This window comes from Xiphophorus couchianus, chromosome 5, assembly GCF_001444195.1.
Source record: "Xiphophorus couchianus chromosome 5, X_couchianus-1.0, whole genome shotgun sequence".
Classification (NCBI taxonomy): domain Eukaryota; kingdom Metazoa; phylum Chordata; class Actinopteri; order Cyprinodontiformes; family Poeciliidae; genus Xiphophorus; species Xiphophorus couchianus.
Window position 1 is genome coordinate 14,675,325 of NC_040232.1, and position 15,879 is coordinate 14,691,203.

The 15,879-nt window shown below is 37.9% G+C and overlaps 1 protein-coding gene across 1 annotated transcript; it reads left to right on the forward strand.

Annotated features, from left to right (window-relative positions):
- The first annotated feature begins 2,986 nt into the window (after positions 1 to 2,986).
- gpr83 (G protein-coupled receptor 83) lies at positions 2,987 to 15,879 on the forward strand. Its single transcript, XM_028016437.1, has 4 exons — positions 2,987 to 3,564; positions 4,282 to 4,407; positions 11,992 to 12,125; positions 13,371 to 15,879. The coding sequence occupies exons 1-4, from the start codon at positions 3,127 to 3,129 to the stop codon at positions 14,086 to 14,088; spliced, it is 1,416 nt and encodes a 471-aa protein (XP_027872238.1). The 5' UTR covers positions 2,987 to 3,126; the 3' UTR covers positions 14,089 to 15,879.

A 15,879-nucleotide genomic window follows, 5' to 3' on the forward strand; every position in this document is an offset into this window, starting at 1 on the left:
GGATGTGTTTTTGTCTATTTTTGTGTTGGCTTCCATTACAAGAGACACAAGTTTTGATCTTAAAAACCTTTTGAGTTTGAGCCTGCAGTGAAATTTTTCCTCCTGACATCTTTGCCCTCAAATTGGTATTTGCTTAGACTAGATGGGTTTTCAAATGACTGACTTTTAGTCCTATTTTTTTTCTTTTTATTTATTCTTGCTATGATCTTAGATAATCCTCACCCATAAAAATGGCATAGGGGTTACTAGGTGTTGAAAATGCTTCCTGTAATACTGAAAAGCACCACATTTATTGAATGGATGCACTCATGTCTGTTTTTTTTATTTTTTAGAAAACATTACTTGTTGAATTTTTCTCAACTGCTTATGCTAGCTAACCAAATGTATAACATTCTTCAATTGTGTTCAGACACCGCACAAAAACAATAGCTTTAAGTCAATGGTTGTCAAATCAGGTCGTACAAAATATGTACCTCCCTAGTGGGTTCAAAGTGCTTCAAAGTGTTTCACTTTGAACCCACTCTGAAGTGAATGGCTCTGTCTTGTGTTTGAATAAATCGGGCTATAAACAATCAAAATTGTTAAGATTAAGGCTTATGGGCGAAATGTCAAGTACCCATCTCTGCATATTATTATTCACATTTGCTCAGGTTCTCATAAAGCTGAGATGGGGTCTCTTGAGTGTTCTCTCACAACTGTCAGTGTTACTCAAAGCATGTCTGCGGTCCAAAGCAGAGACGTCTTATTATCTGACACCAGCTGAAGAATGACTCAAGACAGAAAAGGAAAAATATATGATGAATGAAGAGAACAGAAATGAACAAAACAGACATTTTTTCCACATGAAGTTCTTAAAACAGAATCATCTTGCCTGAGTTAGACGAGTAAACCTGCAAGATGACATTTATTTCATCGGGGCCTCTTTAGTGACTCATCTTATAAAGATCGCAGCATCTGTTTTCAACCATTTATGAGCACAGAATGTTGATAGCATCTGTTTCCAACCATTTATGAGCACAGGATGTTGATATAATAAAACTGAGGCAAGCATTAAGATGAAGAAGACATACTCAATAAATGTCTCATTACCATATGAGTTACTTTTGTGCAAACATATTGCAGAAATGAGTCCAGAAAAGACTTGTGCATGTGCATTTAAATCTATACTGGGGTCATCCTTTCTAAAATGTATCTCAGTCAAATGCGATGTCCGACTTATTTTCTAATTCAAACAATTTTAAGAAAGTATCTGCACATTTTTGTATTCTCTGAAATTTGTCCAGAAGATAAATGATTCTTCAGACAGTTTGCGGTCTTGTGAAGGTTTTTTTTTTGTCTGTTTCTTTGCTCTTTGTCACAAAAGTACCTGCTAGTGCAACAAAAATTTGTTTCTGTTGTATTTATTAATCACTGCAGTACCATTCAAGAATTAAGAATAGAGAGCTTCAATGGCCTGACACTTTCTTTGCATTTTGTCCAATATAAATGTTTTTAAGCACACCTTGCAGAATATTTTGCCATCATCAGACAAATGTATAAAAGGCAGCAGCAGCCTTAAAATGCTTTGGCCTTCATGAACTGTTGAAAAAGATTGAGCAAAAAGGTTGAGATGTTGCAACATCTTTTAAAATATTGCAAGTTTCCAAAGTAACATTTAGGATGGTTTTGAAAAGTACTTTGTAAAAATATTACTAATTTTATGAGTAGTTTGAATAGCCTGGAGTAAAAAAAGTAAAGTGTCTTCTCCAGGTGTCACTAAATCCAGACAATAATCTTTGGTATATTTCTTACATAACACCAAACCTCATGGCTATTTTAAGAGAAATTTCTTCAAAACCTTTTTTGCCCTGAGAGCTAAAGTGCATTAGTCTTCTGACTAATTCCAACATGTTTTTTTTTTATATTCAGCAAAATGACATGAATGAAAATAAAAAAGTACATATGATTCATAATTTAGGAAGATAAACAAAATATTCAAAAAATATAACTTTGATAAATACACAGCATTTTTACAAGCAGAAACTCCAGTCAATTAGAAGATAAAGAATTCTTGGCATAGCATTTTAATGCAATTTCTCCTGATTAGTCTTTGGGTCTCATCCTATACAACCATTGTTCTCTTTCATTGTTTTCTTCCACAGTGTTGCACAGTAGCCTATTACAGATTTTTCCTATTTGCTGATATATCTATAGAATTAGGAAATCAAAGTGGATTTTTTAAGGACCTGGATGATTTAACAGAATTGAAATAATAATTAATTCTCCTCTTTACCAAATATCCTGAAAGAGAATTCCCGTACAAGCCCTTGCCAGCTTTTGGTAGTGCTTGATGCCAGTTGTTGTTGCTGCTGTCAAGGATGTCACAACCAATTCTTAGTGTTTAGGACAGTTGATATGAACAGCCTCTTTCCTTTAAAAATGAAGTATGCTTTGTATCTAAAGCGTTTGAGTGTCACCATAAAATATCAAACTAGAAATCTTTAAGTTCTGTGTGACAAAACAAAGGGCTCTCACAGGAGTTCATACCTCTGCAGTAAATGTTTTTAGGTTACACAAGATAACAATATTCTCTGAGCAAGTGAAAGCAAATGGGAAATAAACGATGGCAGTGAAGGGCAAACATCACTGCATTTACATGCATTTCAACCATTTTTCTCATTACAAGGATTTAGATTTAGAGCGCCTGGAAAGTCTCTGGGGATAAACACAGCAGCGTTTGACTTTTAAAACAGCCACGTTGAAAAGACAAACAGCTTTCCGAGTGCAAATCAATAATCGCAGAAAGCAAAAGCCTTTTTTTAAAAAACGGATCTGGAACTTCAAAGTATCTGTATTTAGGAGTCAGACTGGCTTAAAAACATCGATGGAAGAGGCAAAGTATGTGAGTGGGGGTGTGTGTGTGTTTAATGGGAGGACTGCGCGGCCAGGGGTCCTGGCAGAGTAAGCTGCAGCCCACCTGGACCGCAGTCAGAGGATGCCCCGCGTGTTTAAAGACATCAGCGCTGCAGAGCTGCATCACTACTTGTTGCTGCAGCTTCAGCACCAACAACACCTCAGAGGCACAGCTAGAGCAGGGAGAGACCGCACCTTCAGATCACACCTTGTTTCTTATCGGAGGGCAGAAAAATGCGAGCTGCGTGTGTTTGGCCATTTGTTGCCTGGACGTTCTGCTCTCACCGGGCAGCTGCGGAACAAACGCTTAACGACTCCTCACTCCTCCGAGAGGAGATGTTCTCACACACGGAGAGTTTACTGAATGTTTCGGCCAAGTCGGGGAACCGGACTTCGGGTGTTTTCCTCCTGGACTTTGACGACGGGATGCTGGAGGACTGGCGCGCCCTGGCCAATAGGAGGAGCAGGGGGAAGGAGGCGCAGGAGTGCTGGGTCAAGGTGCTGCTGGTGGCCGCCTACTCTCTCATCATCGTGGTGTCTCTGTTCGGAAACACGCTGGTGTGCCATGTGGTGGCCAAAAACAAGCGCACTCAGTCCTCCACCAGCTTATTCATCCTGAACCTGGCTGTGGCCGATATCTTCATCACGGTGCTTAACACGCCGTTCACTCTGGTAAGACAACTTTACCGGAACTGTCCCGCTCGCCAAATATTTTGTCGACTAGTTTGAAAGGGTCCCACTTTCAGTGACGTTCACCAATAATAGCTGTTCTTGCTTTGTTGAGCATTTAACGCACTCGTGTGTAATGTCACTACAGCACTAAAATACGTTAAATACTAGTAAAATGTAACAGTGTGAACACGTTTTGTTTTTTGGTAGATTTCAGTCAATATTTATAAGCAATAATGATAGCTATCAATAATCTGAAATAATAAATTATCAATTATTTTAGCGAGATTAATTTGGAGTCACTGGATAATACCTTTCGTTCTTGTATGATTAAAATAAATGTATTCATCAGTGAGGCATAAACTTGTATGAGACGCTGTATTATAACCTTGAGTTAAATAACCAAAGATTTTTAATAAGATCTTAGCTAGCTTTGCTTTAATAAGCTTGCTTTACCTTGCAGCTTTTCAGCTGTAGTTTTAAATCAGAATTACTAGGAGCTTGTTTATCCACTCTGTCACCGTCCATGTCTTTAGGAGTCTGAATTATTTCCAATAATTTTGTTGGTATGAAAAATTAAGTGATCTTTCTCTCAATATGTTACAGACACAAGTGGGGGAGGGGCAGCGCTGTATTAGTATATTCTCCAAAGCTTAATAACTTTTAGATTGTTAAATTTGTAGCTGTAATCTGAGCTCCTGGGTGTTTGTGTTCCCTCAGGTCCGCTTTGTGCACAAGACCTGGGTGTTTGGGAGGACAATGTGTCACATCAGTCGCTTTGTACAGTATTGCTCTCTGCACGTGTCCACTCTGACTCTCACCGCCATCGCTCTGGACAGGAGACAGGTCAGCTTGTGCTTGCACTACAGGGTTTCCCCTCTGTCTTTGCTGAACTGCAGGGCTTTATAGTCAAATCGAAAGACGATCTTCTCTCCTGTGCTATCCCCTGTTCACCTCCTTACTTTGCATCTAAGTCTGTTTTCAAGTGAGGAGTGAAAAGAGAGAAAATAATGAACACAGGACATTTTTAAGCACATGAACACTTTTAGAATTTAATTTCACCCTTAGATTTGATTTTTGCAAAGTTCGAGAAGAATGTCTACTGACAATATGAATCAATACAGCATCCAATCTTTTATAGGTATGCATTTTCTCATGTAACTCTATAAACACGCCTCCTCTCCTCTTTCTTTCTTCAGAATAAGACTTTCCTCATAATGGGGGTCTTTGATTGATTTCCATATTACAGGCTGGAGATGAGAGGAGATGAAGTGACATAAAACCAGCAACCTGAAAGGATCCCATTCAGGGAACTTCATGACACCTTAGCGGAGCTGTAATTATTTGAAATCTGCTTTGTCTTTGTTTTAACAGGTGCAATATGAATACTCTTCTTGAAATTAATATTGAATGTGAGATTCAATAAATGTGAACATGTTCCATCTTCAAAGATGCTTTTAAAACAGAATTTCAGGCGGATTCACTGTGCTATCAGCTTTCAGATCCGTACAAAAAGATTGAGTCATTCTTTATTTCTTTATCTATTTGTTCCCAGTGAGTCAGATTGTGATCTCTCAGTGGTGTATGAAACAATAGTTTTTGAGGTTTTCTAAACGTTTAAAGTTTGGTCTGCTTTTTCAGTCGCCTTGTAGTCATTTTGATTCACTACGTCCCTTAATTTAATCTTAAAAGCACAAAAGAAGTTTAGTTGTAATTTAAGTGAAACATATCTAAATAAACTACAGGGAAAATGGAATGCTAGAAAATGTAAGAATAGGTAAAAAAAAAAAAAAAAGCAATAAAAAACAGCCAGTAATTGCCTTTTTATTTATTACTGCAAATGAAATACAAATGAAATGTTATTTTCTTCAACTTCATTTTAGATTTTGCTTCTGTGACCAGAGGTAACAATGAAACACGTCGGGCCAGGGTCCCTTTCAGCTAAGATGTGATTGAAAAACACAGACTGAAAGCACATTGTATCTAGAGATATCTAATCGTTTTATGAACTATAGCCATGTTTTCTAAAGCTGTGCCTCAGTCTTCTGTCTTTTTTTGTCTGGCTGAATGAATGAATGAAGAAAATGATGAGTTCATGCAGCAACAACACTCACATTAACACCAAATACAACACAGACCAAGTATTCAGCAGACAATTGGAAAAATAAAGTCTGTCTGAATACAGTAAATTATATTTTGCCCCACTGCTACTTTGGAATCACAGCACTGTAGTTTTTAATGCTTTTAGGACATACAACTTCATCAGTGGTGCACTGATTTTATTGTGTATTGGAACAAAATGGGACTTTATTGTGAAGCATTGTTAAATAACAACAACAAAAAAACACACACACAAAAAAACTGACAACTACAATCTATGAATTTTTTTATTATCATTCTTATTGTTGTCATGATTTATTATTATTATTATTATTATTATTATTATTATTATTATTATTATTATTGTATCCTTTAATGCTGCAAACCTTGGATAAGGATCTGAGCTTCCTCTAAAAGTACAGCCTGCTCTGTTCCTTTTGTAGACAGCTTCATTGTTGTGCCTCTAGTCCAGTCTGCTGGACTGGAGGTATTTTTAATAATCCACCACCTCAACTTTTCTTTCCCCACCCAAATGATGCAAATAGTGTTTGAGCTCTTCTTGCTACTCCTGAAAGTTACAATCATGCCATTTGTTCTTTTCCCATTGAAGATGAGATGATTGTCTCCACACCATGTCACAAAGTGTGTGGTCAAGAAGCACTAAGAGCCATCTGGGCAATTTCGTAGATGACAGGACTCAGAGTTTTACTAGAAGTCTGAGGTGTACAAAAATAAAAGGAATCATGAGAATCCCTTATGCTGCTGGTCAAATGTTTAAACACACAAGCCTTCAGTCTGAGAAACTGTGGTCTGTTTTGGGTAGTCATGGAGCCAGTCGATTTTAAAGGCCTCCCGTCTTCTGGTGTTTCTGACATAATAAATTAGGCTAAATTTGTTAAATGCACTGGAGAAATTAAAATAAATATGATCTTCACAATGCTCCCTGCTTAATGATATTCTGAATATGATAAATATAAAGTTTGAAATGTTAGATGGCCAGATTTATAGCATTAATTGTATTTTTCAGGAGCATGGAATTATTTATTTACTTCGATATACAGATCCATTCAATGAATTTGAAATATTATTGACTAAATTTGAGTTTTTTACTAAGAACAACGGACAAGAATTTCAGTCTCTGGATGAAACTTACCTCTACAACTTTTATTTCCAAAAGATTCTTGTGCAAACTATTTACTCGGGGGAATTTTGCTTTCAGTTGTGCGCTTATTTGTGTCTCATAAAATTCTAAGATACATTATGGCTTGTGGAATATATATATAAATATGTATAAAAAGACGGATATAGGTTTGTTTGCAAAATGATACTCCTTTTATGAATGTTTTAGTGGTTGGCAAGTGCAATGTTCTCTCTACAGTGTTTGGCTAATGTTGATGCTTTACAGCCTAATTCAAGTTCTTAATGGATCTTCAATAGACCTCAAGCATGGATCACATCTTCAGGATCCATTTATTCCTCATTGAACAAAATGAAGAGTGGTCTCTTTTGATCCATCATCTTTACATCAAAAACACTCGGTACTTCGAGTGGATTTTTATTTATTTTTTTCCTAACTTGAAATGAATTCAGCTCTACATGGTTCTACATGTTTTAGCTATTACACCATTAGTTCATTTTTACATGTGTTACTGAACTAATGGTTGGTTAAGTGTAGAATACACCAACTTGTGCTGCATTAAAATGCACTGTCTTACAAATGGCCAGTTTATATATAGCCAACACATGGATAAACAAAGAGATGATGATCATTCAAACAATGGGACAATTTGTTTGAGAACAAAGCCTTAAAGTAGGTAGTCAGACAGGGTTCAAATGTACCAAAATACACATAAGTCCTGCTTTTAGGAAACCAAATAAATTGAATCTCTTCAGAGGCTGAGAGGCTGTGCAAGCAGGAGATGAAAGATGCACTTGATGAACCTGTGCACAATGAGCAGATGATGACAGAACGGATTAATGAAAGTATATGGGTTATGTATGATAGTCTTTTTTTAAACAAAAAATTGCATTTTGATATCTGCACGTTTGTGAACTAATTTGTCAAAACATTTCACAAGAGCAGCAGTGTAGTATTCCTGCTTTATGTTCTCACTTCATGTCATAGATTACAGAAACATAAAAACAAACTCAGGACAATTCAACAAATCTGATGACTAAAGGAAGCCATGCTTCTGAGTGAAATACAGCATGAATGAATCATCATGACACCAAAATATTTTACTTGGAGCAATCAACAAAATAAAGCCTTCTTTGTCACCCATGTTTTTTTTATTTATTCCATCCCTTGAGTGATCAAACTTGAGTACTACTCTGATTCCACAGAAACGTGGGAATCTATTGACTATAATCTATCTAGACTTAATGAGTAACTAGGATGTTTGAAATAATCACAACCAAACGAAGCGCACTGCATTGAAAATTCATGACAATTATGCACCATTTTCTTTTTCTGAATTAATTACATAAGTATTTCTCAAGTGCCATGTAACAATATTATTTAATCTTACTTTACCTTTGCATGCTGAGTGCTTGAAGTGGCTGACATGAGATGGGAGTTGGATGTGGCAGGTCATGGTTACTTGCCAAGATAATTTCTGCTTTTCATCCATAATTGTCTATCCTTTTTATATGAACTGATTAAACACAGCAAGAAGAAAGTAAGGAAATTATTTTTTCTCTGATGTAACAGTGACTTTTGCAATAGTTCAACAAAAAGTGGCACATTATGTTGGAAAAAAATCAAAAACAATTATGGGTTAGACTGTTGAATCTGTGGCTTCAGGTTCATGAAACTCTGCCAAATCGCCCTCCACCAAAGCCAAACAGCTTATTCTCCTTTCAGTTAGATGACTTGCACCTGAGGGCTGCACAGTGGCGCAGTTGGTAGCACTGTTGCCTTGCAGTTTGATTCCTGGCCCGGGGTCTTTCTGCATGGAGTTTGCATGTTCTCCCTGTGCATGCATGGGTTCTCTTCGGGTACTTCTGCTTCCTCCCACAGTCCAGAAACATGACTGTTAGGTAAATTGGTCTCTCTAAATTCTCCCTGAGTGTGTGTGTGCACGGTTGTCTGTCCTGTCTGTCTCTGTGTTGCCCTGAGACAGACTGGAGACCTGTCCAGGGTTTGACCCCGCCTCTCACTCGGAACATTAGCTGGAGATTGGCACCAGCACCCCTCCCAACCCTACTAGGGACAAGGGTGTTAGAAAATAGAAGGATGGATGGACTTGCACCTGACTAGGAGCATGAAAGTTACCCATAATGGAACTTCAAGCTGATGTTAAGTTGCAGCACTTTAGGAAGTGAGCTGTAGAATAATCTCTGTGTAGATAGATTTGTATTAGATCACGTTCAGATATTTATCAAAATGAAAAAGTCTTTAACAAGGACTGAATTCTCCACCTATTACAGTCATGAAATTTCTCTGATGCCACTTTTATTGCCTCAGAAAGAAACAGCAAGTGTTTGAAACACTGAATATTGATTTGTACCAAGCATGATGAAGATGTTGTAATAAAGGGTCATTTCTCAGCATTCTACTTTTTAATTATTTTGTGAAAAGTGGTAGGTTGTGCCCAGATCCCCTTGACACACCTTTATATCTTTTGGTCAATATCAGTTTGTGATTCTTCCTCCTCACTACAATAAAATGATTTGCATTCATTCTAGTGAGTCTGTATGGTTAACTGCAGCCATTGGATTAACCACTTTGTGGTATTTTATTCCCCTCAAAAATGTGTCATCTTCCACGACTACGCAGATGAGTGCCAGATTTACCTGCCTTAACACCCAATAATGCATGTTCAATCTAACTTATTAAATTATCTTAATGATCTAAAGAGTTGCTGATCTAACTATCCATCCCATTGCATTAGTCTTGTTACATCGCAGGCAGCAGCCTTTATAAAGCCGGCTTTATTATCATGGTCACATAATAAAGTGTGTGTGTTGGGGACCAGCTGGAGGATTGGAGCTGGTGGGTGTTTAGAGATGTGCATTTTTTTAGAGGTTTGTATGGAGAAACATGTTTCCATTTTGCCTGCACACCTAGATTTGATTTGACAGCCACTCAGCATTCTGTCTCCTTCAGAGTCTGACTAGAAAGTCGCTCCCAAGAAGCCATTACTGAACAGCATGCACATGCATAATTATATCAATTAAATATGTTTAACCTTTCCCGGCTTGACTTTTACATACATGGTTCCAAGTGTACCTTTATCTTATTTTTGCACAGAATCTTCTATGTATTTTCTTCTTTTTTAAAAAAAAAAAAAAAAAAAGGTATTGAACTTGTTTATTATATTATGTATCAAAAAATATCAGCACCATTAAATTGAATATTTTTATTCATATTGAAATCTATAAAAAATGTATTTGTCTCAAGGAAAAAATTCTCTATGCCAGAGAGCATAAATTGCACTATTTAGGAAAGGAACATATTATGAAAATGCATTCTCAGAATTACAATATTTAGCACTTCAAGTGGAAAGTGGATTATTATACTGGCTCTAGTCCAATTCTCAAGAGAATTTAGAAAGCAAATTCAGATTTTTTTTTTACAACTTCTTTTCTACTTTATTTTATGGTCTCTTTCTATGAAAAGCTAAATCAAAGTTTTCACAATTATTGGAATTTTTTTCAAAAGTCCTATTTCAATGGCATGTCATGTTTGGGGGGGGGGGAATTGAGATTTTCTAAGAAGAAAGGCTTTGAGGTCAGGCAGGTCCTGATCCCAGAAAACAGCCAAATTACAGAACAGGACAGGATGTGCCTCTGGTTGGGACAAACACTCTTTACTTTTTGTCCATTGCTCTTTTTTGTGAGTGATTATAAAAACAAACAAGCTTTGCTATTTTGTGTTTAAGCTAGAACTAGATACATGATCTTAAATAAAATGTACATTTTCTTTTATCCACAGGCTCAAACATAGACACCTGTATGACTGTCACTATTGCTATTTGTTTATTATTTGGCAAATTGCAGAGAAAACACACTTTTGTGTAGCTGTCAACAAGCTCCTGGCATAATTCCGAGTGGATTTTTTATTTGGCCGGCTACTTTTATCAGAAGTGATAGATGTCATTAAGATGGACTGGTCTTCTGCCAGAAAAGACAACCCACTGTCTTTTAAACATGCTTCATGAATTTTCAGTGGCATTGAAGTTAGCCTGCTTTATCCAGACCCCGTTCTGATTTGACTCCGTTGGGTGTTTCAGCAAAACACTGACACCAAACATACCGGAAAACTATTTTCTTTAATAAATTAGAGTAATAATAAGCTTCTGGAACAATTAACCTTGACAATACTGAACATTTTCAAAATATGCTGGTTTTCACCATAAAACATACCAATTTTAATGAGCTATGCCATATCTTTCTGGAATTAAGCCAGGGTTGTTTCTTCACAATTTATCCAAATGTTATCTAGGTGTCTGTATAGATTTTAGCTTTTATATGTCATTTTGACTCTGTTTGTTAGATCCTGTGTGTCGTTAAGATTGTATTTCTGTTCAGTGTTTCTTATGTTGGTATTTTCTGCTCCATTGTTCTCTCCATACTTCTGTAATTCTCTCCGCTCCTCACACACCTTCAGCCTTTTTCCATCTGGTGATTATCTCACTTCATAGTAGTAATATCAGTCACTTGGTCATTTTTCTCATGGTCAGATCCTCTGCTGTCTTGAGTTTGTTGCCTAGTTCCTCTAGGTTCTTTGCTGTTGCTGTCGTGAGTCTCTTTATGTTTATCCACCATTCTCCTCCTCTCACTTGTCTGTCTTCTAGGGTCTCATCAATACCAAAACATTGACCTACACAGACTGGAGAAAAACAACATTATATCCAAGCTTGTGCACCTATTTTTAGGTTTTAAAAATTACAGAGGTTCCGTGAAAGCATCAGGAAAATTCAATAGATCTCTTTCCTTTAGCTCCTCTGAATTCTTTGTAGATAGAGTCAGTTTCTTATCTTACTAACCACCTACAAAGAAAAAGCTTCTTTTTTTCCCCTTATTTCGTAGCTACTTGACAACAAAAGCCGACGTCTCCTCTTTGTAGCCTCTGGTCAATAAAGCTTCCAGTAAACAAAGTGACAATTAATCATTGTCTTAAACCAAGGCTAGATTTTTTTTAAACACAATAAAGGCAAAAAATAGACACATACATGTGGGGAATTAATCCTAGATGATATTCTTCTCTTCTTCAAAACTGAACTAGCTGATTTTACCCCCTGGGCAGATGTGTTTCATATCGATTTGCTGTGTGTTTGTGTGTGTTTGTGGAGAGGTTCATCAGTGTTGTTTGCTCTGTTTCCTCAGGTGATACTGCATCCCCTCAGACCTCGGATGACCCCAGCACAGGGTGGTGTTTGGGTGGCTGTTATCTGGATAATGGCCAGCTGCTTTTCCCTACCACATGCAATCTACCAAAAACTTCTGACTTTCACCTACAGGTACGATTCTTGACCCTCAGACTTGTTCACACTTAATTAGTTCAGAAACAAACGCACACTTTCTATTTTGCACCTGAGAGACAAGAGTCACATTTGACTTGATAACTTCAAAGCAAATAAGCAATCTTGTTCATTCTTCTGAAGAGTGGTGTTTTCTTTGATCTTGTTAAAATAGTAAAAGGGAAGATGTGTAAAAAAATGAACTTTGCTCCTCAAATGAAACAGTTGATAAGGGAGAATTAAAAAGTGAACAATCAAAAGACAGAGTCAGATATGACAAAAGTGTCCTTAAGACAATTAGAGAACCTTACGAAAAGGTTTATGCCTCCTTTGTTTTGTTACATTGCAGCTCCCAACCGGGGATTTATTTATCCGCAGAGATAATAAAACCTGGTAAAGGTCGCATGAGGACAAGGGTCCAATTTCCAGCAGGATAATAAGCTTAAAAGTACGACCAGAACTACAAGGAAATGGTTAAAATCAAAGTATATTTATGTGTTACAATGGCCAAGTCAAAGCTTAGGTTGAAATTCATTTGAGAATCTGTTGTAATAATTTAAATGTAATGTTAACACCTGCTCTCCATTTATTCTGTCTGAGCTTGAGTTTTTTTGCCAACCAGAATAAGAAAGAAAATATTATGCAAAGCTGGTAACGACTCGAAGATGTAATTTGTAACAGATTTCTTCTGCCTTTGTATGTTGTCACACTTACATGTTTCAGATAATTAAGCAGATTTAATGTAAAACAAAGACCAGCAGAGTAAGTAAAATCTTTTTTTGTGTGATTTTGAAAGCTTTGCCAATAGTCCATTTTGGAGACTATTTGTCCGGCCATCAGATTGTGACCTAAACCACAAGCGGTTAGGTTATGCAATGGGACTTTGATGCCCGACAGCAAGTCCAACTTAACTCAAAGGTTTTGAGTAGACTAGTCAAAGTGCTCAACATAAATCTGAGGATCAGCTGGTGAAAGCCTGTTAGCTTTAGGTTGGTAGCACAGAAAATGAGGGATTCTAATAATTTCACAATTTTGGAACAGATTTGAAAATCTGTTCCAGACCTGGTGATCTTTTGTTGATAAAAAAAATTCACCAAGGCAATCCACCAAAACTGGTTTTACTTTCAGTGCTCGTCAAACAGCATGAGCATTTTTTTCTAAGGCTTCTTCAAGTTTAAGAAATGTACCAAGTTCTGACCTAAATTATTTTCCTTTCTCTCAACTCTCCTGATTTCCCCTAACCAGCCCAGAAATGGAGCGCAGCCTTTGTGTCCCAGATTTCCCTGAGCCATCAGATGTCTACTGGCAGTACATTGATCTCCTGACCTTCATTCTGCTGTACATGCTGCCGCTCCTCATCATCACTGCATCCTACACCACGGTGGCTCGCAGGCTGTGGCGCCACAACGCCATTGGCGACACTACAACAGCTCAGCACGCCACCCAGAGGAGGAAGCGGCGGAGAACCTTGGCCATGCTGCTCCTGGTGGTCGGGGTGTTTGCTATCTGCTGGTTTCCACTTAACTGCTACGTGGTGCTGCTGTCCAGTCAGGCCATCCGCTCCTCAAACGCCCTCTTCTTCTGCTTTCACTGGCTCGCAATGAGCTCCACCTGCTACAACCCTTTCATTTACTGCTGCCTGAATCCCACCTTCCGCCAGGAGCTGCGGCTGCTCCTCGACAGGTGCCGACTGAGGCAGAAAGCGGCGGTCGGGTTAGAGCCCCAGCGAGGTCCCCCGGTTGCCTGTGCTCCATGTCACCGAGCCGCCTGGCCTGACAACCACGAGTCCTCCAGGCCGAGCCATGCTTTGTCACGCCCAGGCCAGGACTCCTTGCAGCAGAGCCATGCCTCCTCCAGTCAGAGCCACAACCTGAAAGACGCACATGTGCTCTTCACGGCCAGGCATCCCCTCACTGGGAAAACAGACATTTTCTCAGTGGAGCCCATTGTGGTTGTACGATAACTAGAGACAGTTGCACTCTAGCTCAGCTTTAAACTTCTCCACAAGTTTCTTCTTAACATGTCTGTTGTGTTCATTGGTCTTTATTAGGTTGTTTGTTCAGTAATGTTCTCTAAAAACCCTCTGAGGCCTTCGAAGAACATCTGGATTTCTACTGAGTTGGAATTATGCACAGATGGACTCCAATTTACAAATTAAGTGACTTCAGAAGGCAGACGGTTACACTGGATTTCATCTAGGAATATCTGAAGTAAAAGTAAAATGAATGAAACTGCATATAGCACTTTCCCGATATTTATTGTTAAAAATATTGAATTGTCCTTTTTCTTCTTCACATTCATGCATTGAACTCAAGAGTGTAAATAAGGAGTGCCGAACAAAAATGCATTGCACACTTATTTGTATTTACTAAAAACATGAAAACCATTCTCCTTTTTCCTTCTATTTTAGAATTAAGCACCACTTTGATGTTTTGTACATTTATTCCACAATGTCGGCACTTTGTTTATATAACACTCCTTCATCAACTGCTTTGCTACTTTGCTTTAACACTTCCTCACCATTACGTATGATGTTACAGCTTCTATTAGTATAGGTTAGGTGTCACAGCTAAATCTTGTGTCAATAGGTAGGAATGTAGATTACATTGTGAGCAGTAGGACATAAAAATATGCAACTACTAGCATACCCTGTATATAAGGTATGGAAAAACTGTATCTGGATTCCTTACTGTGATAGTAAGGCTTTCACTTTGACATTCAGACAAAGGTGAGATAGACTCTTTCTGGAAACAGCCTAGTGTCAGCCTTTTGGCAAATCAGTCAGTCAAATGATATAAAGGACTAAAGCAGCTGAATCACATAGAAGCACATATACACTTGGCACAAAAGGAAAGCAAATTGTGTTTGTTTGATTGCTTTTTTTGCTTTAACAATGCCTCTTGGATTTGAAAACCTCTACTTCCCTTTAAACGGTGTCACAAAATGCAGTGGTGGGTTGAGCAGCAGAGAATAAATTATGGGTTGAGCAGATGAAAAATAACTAAATCATTTTTGTTATAACCAGACAACTTATTCTGTAATTCTCTATTGGTTTGTTTCCATTTCTTGATTAGATAATTTCAGAATGAAGAAACAAGACAGTGTAACAGTCTACTTAAAACCCAGGGGGCTCAGCAGTGCTTAGCCTTTCATAAATACCTCCAAAATGCCAACATCACCAAACTGGTGACCAGTTTGGACAATCACTGCTGTGGGATTACATCCTGTTGTCAACCAGATTTTGCAGGTCTGCTGGCAGATTACTCTATAATCTCTCCCTCTTCAGTGTGGAGGCATAGTTTCTGACAAGCCGTGCTTTTCAGGGGTAAAAACTGGCAGCTTGGAGGACAGAGGTTGGTCTCTGAATGAGAAGATATGAGTTGCACTGGTTGCAGAATATCAAGAATGTCTCTCATGATGACAAGCCTTGATTTTCCAGAGACAGAGATGCCATCTCATACCTTCACACTGCTTTTCACCAAAAGCTCTTTTGTATTGACAGAAAGGATTGGCGAGTTTCTTCACATACTCAACTCTGCTGCTCAAATCACAAATGCATTTTCCTTTCAAATGCGACACAATCTAAAGGGAAATAAACAAGCTTCCTAGCGATTTAAAACTCACTGCCAAGAAGCACTGTTAGAAGGAAGAAAATGTTTACCAATCACAAATATGAATGATCACTCAGTAGATTTATGAATATGCAAATCTTTTTTACTTTAAATATCATTTATTTTCCTTTTATTTATTTCTC